General features: G+C 36.8%; 1 protein-coding gene across 1 annotated transcript; it reads right to left on the bottom strand.

Annotated features, from left to right (window-relative positions):
• Nucleotides 1-337: 337 nt before the first annotated feature.
• LOC141814983 (small ribosomal subunit protein eS17-like) lies at nucleotides 338-1,036 on the bottom strand. The gene has a single exon (XM_074702945.1). The coding sequence runs from the start codon at nucleotides 933-935 to the stop codon at nucleotides 510-512; it is 426 nt and encodes a 141-aa protein (XP_074559046.1). The 5' UTR covers nucleotides 936-1,036; the 3' UTR covers nucleotides 338-509.
• Nucleotides 1,037-12,519: the final 11,483 nt, after the last annotated feature.

Raw genomic sequence — 12,519 nt, 5'->3', positions numbered from 1 at the left:
ATAATTTGCTCGAGGCTATAGAACCACATAACTAGCAGAAGAGTTGTCTGCCTACTTTATTATTTACATTTCGGCCCGTGTATTGGTTTCTCTTTATATTTTGTTTTGTACGCTGCAAACTAATCTTTGTAGAGGCATGATTTGGTTTTAGGAAGAAAAAAAGCTAAAAACTATCCTCATCCATAATGTTCCAAATTCTATCAGAGATTACATTTAACAGCCAAACAATTTATGGGAGTAGCATAACTAAACCAAAATCAAGTGAATGAGGTATTTGTGAGATAGTGTTCGCTAAAGATTCTGTTTAATAGAGAATAGAGAACAAAGGGCACAAAGATAATCAAATTATGACCTCAAGAATATTTAGAATTAGAAAGTACCTCAAAGATACCGATGTTCCTAAAAATCCAAAAAACCGATATAGATCCAAAATACTAGCTTTCAAATTCAAAGCACTGATCGAAGCAAACACATAAAAATGCAATTAATCCAGTAAAGAAGCTACCATCTTAGTTCCTACGGCCGGGGTATCCACCAGGGCGGGAGGAGTAGGCTGGAACCGCCGGCGCTTCAGTTTGCTTCTCCACGCCGGGTAAGTCAGCCATGCCGAGCGAGGTAAGCATGTCGATTGTCTCCTTGTCAACCACGATCTGGTCCACCTTGATGGCGGACTCGTCGGGGACGAAATCCATGCGGCGCTCGCGCTCCTCCTCTTGCAGCTTGAGGGAGATGCCGCGGACGGGGCCGCGCTGGATACGGCGCATAAGGTGGGTGGAGAAACCAGCGATCTTGTTGCGGAGACGCTTGGAAGGGATGATGGCGACCTCTTCCAGGATCTTCTTGTTGGTGTGGAAATCGAGGGTCATCCGCGAGTAGTACCGCTCAATTACCTGGCGGGACGACTTCTTGACTGTCTTCGTTCGAACGCGGCCCATCTCGTCGTCGGCTAACTTGTCTCTCTCTCTCTCTCTCTCTCTCTCTCTCTCTCTCTCTGGATGAAGTGACGCCGGTGCGATCGCTAGGCAGCGGCGGAAAGCTTTTATCTTGGCGGAGGCAGAGACTACGGATTAGGGTTTGGAAACTTGTTTCTAATTTGCGATGCGCAGAAGAAAGTTGATCCAACGGCGGACAAAAGACCAAGAAGAAAATGCTTCGGAATGTTTCTACTTTGGAAAATGTTTCAATCGCTTGTTTGGAAACAAATTATGATTGTATTTCCTTCACCAATCATATCACCACACACGCCTGACTATCTTGTTTCAGGATTATTGTTTTACCTACATTTGAATCATCCATTAAACATATAATTATAGGATCACCTAAGCTTAAATTTTATTGGCAATTTCTGTGTGAGATCACAAATAACAAATATGGCTTATTTGTGGACCATTGGACAATTACCAAAACTCATAAATCTCTTATTTAACTTTCTAATGTATTCAATTTTCAGCCATGATGACCATTTATCATCACATATATAATACAATGATAAAATATTTAAGAAAATAAATAAAAAAATTAAGATTCGAATCTCTAAAGATGAATATTTTAAAGAGCAGTTTTTAAATTATATTTTGAATTTATTTGATAGTATCTATCTCTAAAATTAATCAGAATTATCAAAAAAAAATATGACCATCTATTATTTTAATTTGATTTGTTATGAATTCAAGATCACAAGTGTCAATCTTTGATCTAAACAAAATATTTATTTGATGATAAAGAAAGATAGACAATTAATCATTTCCATGTGATATATGGAGTTTGAGTTTAGGGTCATGAAAAAATATTGTGTTGCGAATTAATGATTGCAACTCCTCTTTGTGGTCCAATTAAAGAGAGCCGAATCAATGAAACATCTAAATTTATTTTTTTATATACAAACATAAACATAAACACGATAAGTTTTAGTAGTTGCAATGTGCATATGATTATGCGTGTTTAATATACTACAAAAATAAGAAGGAAAAAACCTGCACAAAAAAAAGTTTATGTTTGCAATGTGATTCAAAAATTTTATTCTTGCTGCATGACTTATATAACCCCTCAATTAAATTCACTAAACTACTCCTTGAAATTTCAGTCATGGGTAAGTTCAACAAATCAAGATTCATGACCTCCAAGTCGTACGGGCATGGTATTATAGTAAAACACTCAAAAGAACAATAAAAAGATCAAGGTTTGAATTCTAAATTGGGTGAATATCTTAAAAGTCGATTTCTCAATGTGCATAAGTTGTATTCTAAATTTATCCAATAGACAAATTAGAAAAAAAAATTGATTTATCTCTAAGATTTGTAAGTGTGAAATTCAGACATCTGGATTATAAAAAAAATAAATTTGTGACCTCCAAGGATACTCCTTAACCTAGCCATTATGATTTCACAAGTTCTTCCTAAGATTGATCCTAATCAAGACGTCACTTACAATAAAATATGTCACCCCTCCCTAAAAATGTAAATACAAACACAAAGCCCCCGAAACATAGTTGAGTTGGTTACGACGGAGTACAATTGTTAAAGTGGACAAGGATAAAATCTCAGCGAAGTAGAGACAATGCCCTCCTTTGTCGTGGTCAATTACAAATTCTCGATTTACCTTCTCACAAATGGTCGTTGTAGGAAAAGCGGTGAGCCTCCGAAACTATTCCGGTGATACAGATTATCAATTCTCGATCCGATCGAAATATAGCGGAAGCGATTATATAATTTCACAAATTATTAATCAACACATGAATATAAATCAATGAAGAATTTAAATTTACTAAAAGAAAGTGTTTTATAGAAAACTAACCTCTTTGTAGTTTTCCTCTTTCGTAAATTCTGGGTGCGTAGAAACCACAACCTTCCAGTGCGATCCTTCTATTGACGGTAGTGTGTGGGCACTCCAAAATACAAATCTCAGAAATCAATTATTTTTTTTCACTTTCTCTCTTCCCCTCTCTTGTCTCCAACTCATGAAAACATATATAGGGAGAGAGTGGCTATGAAAAACAAGGGAAGATCCTTTATTAAAAGAAAGATCAATCAAAGATTTTCCTTCTTCCTTTTTCGTTTTGTTTTACCGATTTATTTCAAGAATTTCCAAAATTCTTTTTCCCTTTTAATTGGTTTTTCACGGTAAAATCAAAAGACCTTTTATAATATTTAATATATTCCAAATATATTAAAGATATTATTAATATCCTTTTGGATTTTATAATATTTAATATATTCCAAATATATTAAAGATATTATTAATATCCTTTTGGATATTACCATAATAATTCACAAATTATAATTATCACATAATTATAATTTTAATTAAATCTCATATTTAATTTATTTCCAAGCCGTTGGAATTATGGAAACAAATTTCCATCTTCACCTTTGATTTCTAAATTGCATTTTTAGCTCGTCATTGATAAAGAAGGCGTACTGGGGACCATGGACCTATAATAAGAAGCTTCAATAAATTGGATAAATAATTAAACTCTTTAATTAATTTATTCAATTTATTAATTCCATTATTACTCCACTAAAAATATGGAATTGCACTCTTCTTTATTATAGAATATCTTACTCTATGAAAAGAGTCGTCCATTGATATAATCATTACATACGGATTAATCCTCCATAGATAATTCATAATTGGAGCTAGGAAATTTTCCGTTTACCTCTCCAATTATTTTTAAACCTCATTTACCATTAATCCACTAGTGAGTGGTTCAATTTATAATTCCATTATAAATCGATTGGGCCCAACACTCAGTTCCAGAATTAACAAATGAGGGAATTATCTTTCTGCTTCCCGCAAGAAGGAATGGATTCCATATCTGTAAATTTATATTCCCAGCCATTCATTTCAAATGTAAATCTAAAATGCAAGTGTTGAGAATGCGTAATTGCAAACTTTAAACAAGCAAATTAAGAATTACATAGAAATAAATAGGAGTTTATAATTACTTAAGGATTAAGATCTATCCATATATGATCATCTTTATGATTTAATTTGAATTTCATAGTATAACGGAATTTATTATGAAATTTCTAATTAAATCGGTCCAAGTCCTACATAATCTCATTATATATAAATGCCCCCAGCTAGATGTCTCCACATCGACGGTCCGGATAAGACAGTCACATTCAAAATGTTCATGGGCCGCATTAGTGATGTTTTAATTAAAGATCCCATACTTTAATTAATTTCATCACAGACTTAATTTAAGTTTATTATCCATAATTTAATCCTCTTGTATATATAACTCTTATATATACTAAATTATGGTTACATCCAATAAACTAAGGATTTTGCTATGATATTCAAAACAAAATATGTTCAATGATAAATGTCGCTTTTATTAAAAAAAACATAATCCAATTACAATGCTTTGAGGGCACTATTCCCAACAATCTCCCACTTGCCCTAAAGCATGTGGGACATGTCTCTAAGTCCAAGATTTAACATATGCCCCTCAAACACTTTTGCAGGCAGCGTCTTGGTGAATGGATCAGCGAGGTTGTCAGCAGACGCAATCTTGAGAATTGAAGCGTCACCTCTCTGTACTATCTCTCGAATCAAGTGATACTTCCTTTCTATATGCTTCGATCTTTTGTGACTACGAGGTTCCTTTGAATTAGCCACTGCCCCACTATTGTCACACCATAGAGTGAGTGGTTTATCCATATTTGGAACAACTTCCAATTCAGTTAGGAACTTCTTAAGCCATACAGCCTCTTTAGCAGCTTCGGAAGCAGCTATGTATTCGGCCTCCATGGTCGAATCGGCTGTGCTAGATTGCTTGATGCTTCTCCAGACTATGGCACCGCCTCCAAGAGTAAACACTGATCCAGATGTCGATTTTCGAGTATCTCTGTCTGATTGAAAATCTGAATCAGTGTATCCGTCTATTTTAAGATCTCCACCCGAATAGACAAGCATATAATCTCTCGTTCTCCGAAGATACTTGAGAATGTTCTTTACCGCTATCCAATGATCCATACCCGGATTTGACTGAAAACGGCTGACTATTCCCACTGCATAACAAATGTCCGGCCTAGTGCACAACATTGCGTACATAAGGCTGCCTACTGCAGAGGCATAGGGAATGCGTCTCATATCCTCAACCTCTTGTGGTGTCTTTGGACACTGTTCCTTGGAGAGGATGACTCCATGTCGGGTTGGTAGGTAACCCTTCTTGGAATCTTGCATTCTATAACGCAATAGCATCTTATCGATATAAGTAGCTTGAGACAATGCCAATAATTTATTCTTGCGATCTCGAACGATTCGAATTCCAAGAATAGAATTTGCTTCTCCCAAATCTTTCATTTGGAATTGCTTGGCTAGCCAACCCTTTATAGTAGATAATTTTTCCACATCATTCCCAATGAGTAGAATGTCATCTACGTAAAGCATTATGAATACCACTTTTCCATCCTTGATGTGCTTGTAGACACAAGGCTCATCAACATTTTGCTCAAAGCCATAAGATTTGATTGTTTCATCAAATCTATGATTCCACGATCTAGAAGCTTGCTTTAGTCCATAAATGGATCTAAGCAATTTGCAAACTTTTTGCTCTTGGCCTTCTACTATAAAACCCTCTGGTTGCTGCATGTAGATTTCCTCATCTAGATGGCCATTCAAAAAAGCCGTCTTGACATCCATCTGCCATATCTCATAGTCAAAATGAGCAGCAATTGAAAGTAAGATGCGGATAGATTTAAGCATGGCTACAGGCGAGAAAGTCTCCTCATAGTCGACTCCCTCCTTTTGGGTATAACCCTTTGCCACTAGTCTTGCTTTGAAAGTCTCCACTTTCCCATCTACACCTCTCTTTCTCTTATAGATCCATTTACACCCAATAGGTCTAACCTCTTGAGGTGGATCTACAAGAACCCAGACAGAATTGGAATACATTGACTCCATTTCTTGTTTCATAGCTTCAAGCCACCTTTCTTTATCGGAATCTGCCATTGCATTTTGAAATGACAATGGATCATCTTCCACCCCATCGGTGACGACAACATTTGCCTCTTCGTCTTGACGATAGCGGAGAGGTGGTCTTACTACCCTCCCACTACGTCGAGGTGGCATAATATCTTGGCTTTGTTCAGTGGTATCATTAATGGTTTCTTTAACAACACTTGTTGAGCATGGAATGATCTCATCATTGAGTAACTCCTCGAGTACAATCTTACTTCGAGGCTTGAAATCGGTCATATAATCATCTTCAAGAAAAATGGCATTTGTCGATACAATTACCTTCTTATCTTGAGGATCATAAAACCAACCTCCTCTCGTTCCCTTGGCGTATCCCACGAACAAGCACACTTTTGAACGTGGATGCAATTTGCCAGTCTTTCCTTCCAACACATGTGCTGGGCACCCCCATATACGAAAATGAGATAAACTAGGTTTTCTCCCTTTCCACAACTCTAAGGGTGTCTTTTGGATTGACTTCGACGGTACTGCATTCAAAATGTAAGTGGCCGTCTCTATTGCATAACCCCAAAATGAGTTTGGCAGTGATGAGTAGCTCATCATGGACCTCACCATATCAAGCAAAGTGCGATTTCTCCTCTCAGCAACACCATTTTGCTGAGGGGTACCAGGTGCAGTGAGTTGGTACAAAATACCATGCTCTAGCATATAATCTTTGAATTCAGTATCAACATACTCGCCGCCTCGATCGGATCGAATGCACTTCAAAGATTTGCCTAGTTGCCTTTCGGCTTCCGCATGAAACTCCTTGAACTTTCCAAAAGTCTCGGATTTTCTATGCATGAGATAAACATATCCATACCTTGAGTAATCATCAATGAAAGTGACGAAGTACTCATAACCACCTCTAGCTTGTGTAGTCATAGGACCACATACATCACTATGTACAAGCTCTAGTGGTTCTTTGGCCCTATTGCCCTTTGCAGAGAAAGGTCTCTTAGTCATTTTTCCTTCTAGACAAGATTCACAAACAGGGAGAGTACCAATATTTAGCTCTCCTAAAGGACCATCCTTTACAAGTCTGTTTAATCTTTCTAAGGAAATATGCCCTAACCTTAGGTGCCATAGATATGTTTTATCTACATGAGAAACTTTTTGCCTTTTAGGTTTTGGATGTTCTACTTTAAACATTTCGGCATTAAGCAGTGGTTGTTCATGTGGTCTTAGAATATATAGTCCATTTTCCATCATCGCAGTACAAATAATACGCCCATTTCTCAAAATAACAATCTCATTATTATTAAAAGAAAGCGAATAAGATTGTTCATGCAACTTTGAAACAGAAATCAAATTTCTACGAAAACTAGGAATAAAATAAACATTGTTCAAAACCAAATGTCTATTATTAAAACTAAGTTTAATGACTCCCACTGCTCTTGCCGAAACCACTGCTCCATTGCCAACTCTCATCGTGACGGATCCCTCGGCAAGTTCTTCATAAGAATTAAGTAGCTGCAAAGAAGAACAAACATGATTAGTAGCTCCCGAATCCACTATCCATATAGAAGAATCAATAGTTACTAAACAAGATTCTAGAACAAGTAAATCATATTTACCTTTCTTCTTCTCCTTTAGGTCAGCGAGATACTTGGGACAGTTTCTCTTCCAGTGACCATCTACCTCACAGTGGAAACATTTTCCCTTAGGCTTTGCAGTGTCAACCTTCTTTTTGCCATTAGAATTCCATTTCTTTTGCTTTTTCTGAGCTCCCTTTGCTTTCCCCTTATTCTTCCTTTTCAAACTAGCTTTGGAGGATGATGGCTTATTCTCGACAACATTTGTCTCACCTTCTTGGACCTTTCCAATGGAAATGGCCTCAAAGGTTTGCAACTCATTGAGTAGCTGTGTCATGTTATAGCTAAGCTTATTCATGACATAGTTGCTCTTGAATTGCAGGAAAGCTGGAGGCAATGATTCCAAAATCATACTCACTTGCGTACCATCATCTATGGTCGCACCATGGGTCTCAGCTTCAGTGAAGTAGTTAACCATGTTCAAAACATGTGCTCCAACTGATTGTCCTTTCTTCATCTTAGCATTCATGGCATTCTTAATGGCCTCATGCTTAGATTGACTAGACTGCTGACCAAACATAGCTTGTAGGGAATCCATTATCTGATAAGCATTCTCCACATGCTCGTGCTTCAGCCTAAGCACATCGCTCATACCGGCCAACATGTAGCCTTTAGCTTTGTTGTTAGCAATGACCCATTTGTCATATATTTCTCGTACACTACGAGAAGCACTCGAAGGAGGCTCAGAAGGACATTCCTCCGTCAAGACAAACTTGAGATTCTCACAGACGAGGGCAATGTTAATGTTACTCTTCCATTTTATAAAATTTTCACCAGTCAACTTCTCATTAAGTAAAGTAAGAATAGGAGCAGAAGACATGATTGCTGAAATTATATCACAAAGCAACATTTAATTAATTGAACGAATATCATAGGCAACAAATAAATTAATTTAGGAATCATAAACAAAGTGCATGATACAAATTTATTTATCCTACCAATTCCATGGAAATTTAATCTCACATTTAATATGCCGCCTTAGGGTCGAACAAATTAAATGACGATTAAATTAAGACAATCTCTATTAATAAATAAAACACTAAGATATCTCATATCTTCACTTTTATTTATTGATTACCATTTAATTTAGCCTAGATGCACTTAAACAATTTAATTGCACCCTTATGAATGTGACCCACTATTTCGATTTTAAAACCCAATTCATAATCGCCGCCTTAGGGTAGGTAAATTATGAATCAAATTAAAAAATCTTATCCTTTCGGAAACTAAGCCTTGAATTTTGATTCAAATGAAAACCTTCCTTAGGGAGGACGTCCTATGCGTCACTAGGCGCCATTTGAATCTCACGTTGCTTTGGTTAATAGTGGAGGCCGTAGGATTTATTGTCATATATCCTTCTCCCACTCATTATTATATAATTAAGATTTCTCAAACCCTAATTATTTAATATCATCTTATGATTTAGTAATTATTAAAAGTTCAATCTCATTGGGTTCTCGTAATTATGGTATCACATAATAAACACCACATAATTAAACATCACAATTTTTAAATCTAATTTAAACATGATGCATGATATAACAAAATAAACATAGGAATGACATAAAGACAATGTCATAATTTCAACCGTGTCCTTTCAATCACATTTTAATTGAAAGTATAAAATTAACAAATTAAATAAAACAATTTTATTTAATTCAAATTAATTTGGAATCTCTTGAAAGCACGTACAAGAGATTTGATTAAAACAAATTTTTAATTAATTAATTTCCTTAAAATTTGGATCACATAAAAAGGACTTTTTAATTTGATTAAAACAAATCATAATCAAATAATCACTTTTTAACATTTACAAAACTAACAGAAGCCACACAAGATTAAAACTAATTTTAATCAAATAATTACTTATCAACAATTGAATTACGTAAATGACTATCAACAGTAAATAAAGACAGTAAATAGCAAAATAGGTTCATGATTTAATATTCACATGATAACCTGGCTCTGATACCAGTTTGTAGGAAAATCGGTGAGCCTCCGAAACTATTCCGGTGATACAGATTATCAATTCTCGATCCGATCGAAATATAGCGGAAGCGATTATATAATTTCACAAATTATTAATCAACACATGAATATAAATCAATGAAGAATTTAAATTTACTAAAAGAAAGTGTTTTATAGAAAACTAACCTCTTTGTAGTTTTCCTCTTTCGTAAATTCTGGGTGCGTAGAAACCACAGCCTTCCAGTGCGATCCTTCTATTGACGGTAGTGTGTGGGCACTCCAAAATACAAATCTCAGAAATCAATTATTTTTTTTTCACTTTTTCTCTCTCTCTCTTGTCTCCAACTCATGAAAACATATATAGGGAGAGAGTGGCTATGGAAAACAAGGGAAGATCCTTTGGGATTGGTGCGGTAGTGCAATAATAACTCTCTAGTGGAATGAGTTATTATTGATGGACTTAAGCTGTGTGTTCAGGAGGAACATGGGAAGCTTAAGCCCATCGGGAGACCAAAACCAATTCCTCCTCGAGGTCCCTACTGTAGCCTCTGGAAATCCTCGAATCCACCTCAGGAAGAATTCATGGAGACCTTCGGAAGAATTCTTGAAGACCTCTTGGAGACCTTCGAAAGAATTCTTGAAGACCTCAAAAGACCTTGGAAGACCTCCATGATGAATTCTGAAAAGAATTCTGTGAGAAATTTTGGATAGGAAATTCTATTTATAAAAGAAAATTTCTAAAATTTTATTTAGAATTTTTTCGAGAAAAAATTCGGATAAGAAAGAAATTTTTTATAAGAATTTCCGCTAAGAAATTTCGTCTCTTCTCGTACAAAATTTTATTATAAAATTTTATGAATTAATTTTGTTAAATTAACAAAATATTAATTATGGAATCTCGTTAAATATTAGTGAGATATAATTAAAAGATTTTGTTAAAGATAAGAACAAAATTAATATAATGGAAATTTATTAAAAAGATAACTAATTTTATCCATTTAGATTTTATTAGATTTGTTCTAATAAAATCTTATAAAAAGATTTATTTCTAAATAAATCTAGATAAGATAAGGTTGTTAGATTCTTTCTAATAAAATCTTATTAAGAGATTTATTTCTAAAATAAATCTAGATAAGATAAGTTTATTAGATTGTTTCTAATAAATTCTTCTTAAAGATTTTATTAGATCTTTTCTAACTAAATCTGGATAAGAAAATTTATTAGAATCTTTCTTAAATTTCCATGATGGCTTGGCTATATAAAAGGAGGTTTAGGGGAGGCAAAAGTTACAACAATTATTGTTCTATTCCCCCCTTAAGGCCGGCGGCACCAATAACTCTCCTTCTCCCTTCTTGTTGCCGCCGCCCACCTCTTCCCTCCTCTCCTTCTTCGGATTTAATTCTAGTTTCTTCTCCCCTCTCTTGGTTTCGTTGTTCTCTTCTAGTTCCTTGCTGGGGCCGGCGGATAAGGAGGATTTTCCTTGCTAGGGCCGGCGGCATTAAGAAGAGAAAGAAGGAGAAGAAAAGAAGAAGGAAAGGTAGGCTTAGTTGCTTGTTTTTCTTGCCATCGGAAGAGAAGAGTTTTTGGTGGAATCATCTCGAAGGATCGTTGTCCACACAACGTTCGAGAAGAGGAGAGGACATACAGTAGAAGATCAAGGGGTCATCTTCTCCTTCTAGACATCCCGAAGAAAAGGTACAAAGTTTATTATTTCCGCTTTAAATAAATTGTTCCTTTTATCTTGGATCCTATAAACCAAACACAAGAGCTCAATGATCTAAATGCGTTGATCAAACCTTGGTTTGATTAACTATGAGGGCAACTTAAATCTGTTTCCAAAAAAATTTTTGTTCTGCAAGAATTCACCGGAACGGGTTTCCTAGTGTTTCCTAAAGCATTAATTGGTTTGGTTAAGTGGATTCATGATGGAAGAGAGTTCTGTCAACACGAACACGATGAGGAAATTCGTCATACAGAGACGAATCAAACGAAACTAGTTTAGATCGAACTAGAGATCGTTTGGTTAGTAAACCAAATGAACCAAACTGAACCAAGTTGGTACGGTTCGTGTTGGAAGAGGTTTTGACAAAATAAACTATATGAAAAGATTCTTCTTGCGAAGATGAATCCAACAAAATTGATTTGGATCAAATCGGAGGTCGTTTGGTTAATGAACCAAGCGAATCAAAGTTGAACCCGGTTCGCCTACAGTAACTGGTTCAATTGTTTTAATGAACCCTAGGTTTTAATTGGATTTAGCCGGGAAAAAACTTAGGTAACGGCGGTGGTTTAGATTTAATCGGGCTTAGGTTACTGTGCATTCCCTATTAAAACAGCGTCGTGTATTATTCCCTCACAAACCCGAGCTTGCTTCTTCCCTTCTCCCCTTTGCCGCCCGACGCTGTAGCCCTCTTTCTCCTTCTCCACCGTCTACCGTCGCCGGGAGCACAACGTTCCGCCGCCTCCTACCACGAAGCCTTCTTCCTCTCCGAACGCCGGCCTTCTCCTCCTTCTTCTTGCCGCCGCCGTCACTGATCGACTTGGAGCAGAGCCGCCTTCGCCTTATTCCTGGCCGACGCCACTTGAAGCCGCCGCCGTTGCTGCCGCCTGTAGATGAGGCCGTCGTCGCCGCCCCTCTACAAACTGACGCCACCCCCCTTCTCCTCTTCATCTTTCTCCGACGTCGCCGCCTCCCCTTTCCCTTTCCTCGCGCCGCCGTCCGCCGGAGAAGCAAGGGGATAAGCCCTAGCCATTCGCCCCCCTCTCCTCTCTGATCACGCCACCTCCACGGCTCGAAGACGTCGTCCACCACTGTCCTCCTTCACAGGCAGCAATTTGGGAGGTAAGGTTAGCTCAAGTTAAGTTATTTCTTGAGCACGATTCTTGTAAGACTTCTTGTTCTACTCTGGATTGTTTGGGATTTTACTAAAGTGTAGATCAAGCATGGTGGGTTTCGTAGGCTTCAGCAAACACTAACCGGCAACAAGGATGA

This window comes from Curcuma longa, chromosome 21 (assembly GCF_044706935.1).
Source record: "Curcuma longa cultivar G26 ecotype Majalengka, Jawa Barat chromosome 21, ITB_CL_G26_1.1, whole genome shotgun sequence".
Lineage (NCBI taxonomy): Eukaryota > Viridiplantae > Streptophyta > Magnoliopsida > Zingiberales > Zingiberaceae > Curcuma > Curcuma longa.
This window is presented reverse-complemented; position numbering and strand designations above follow the sequence as displayed.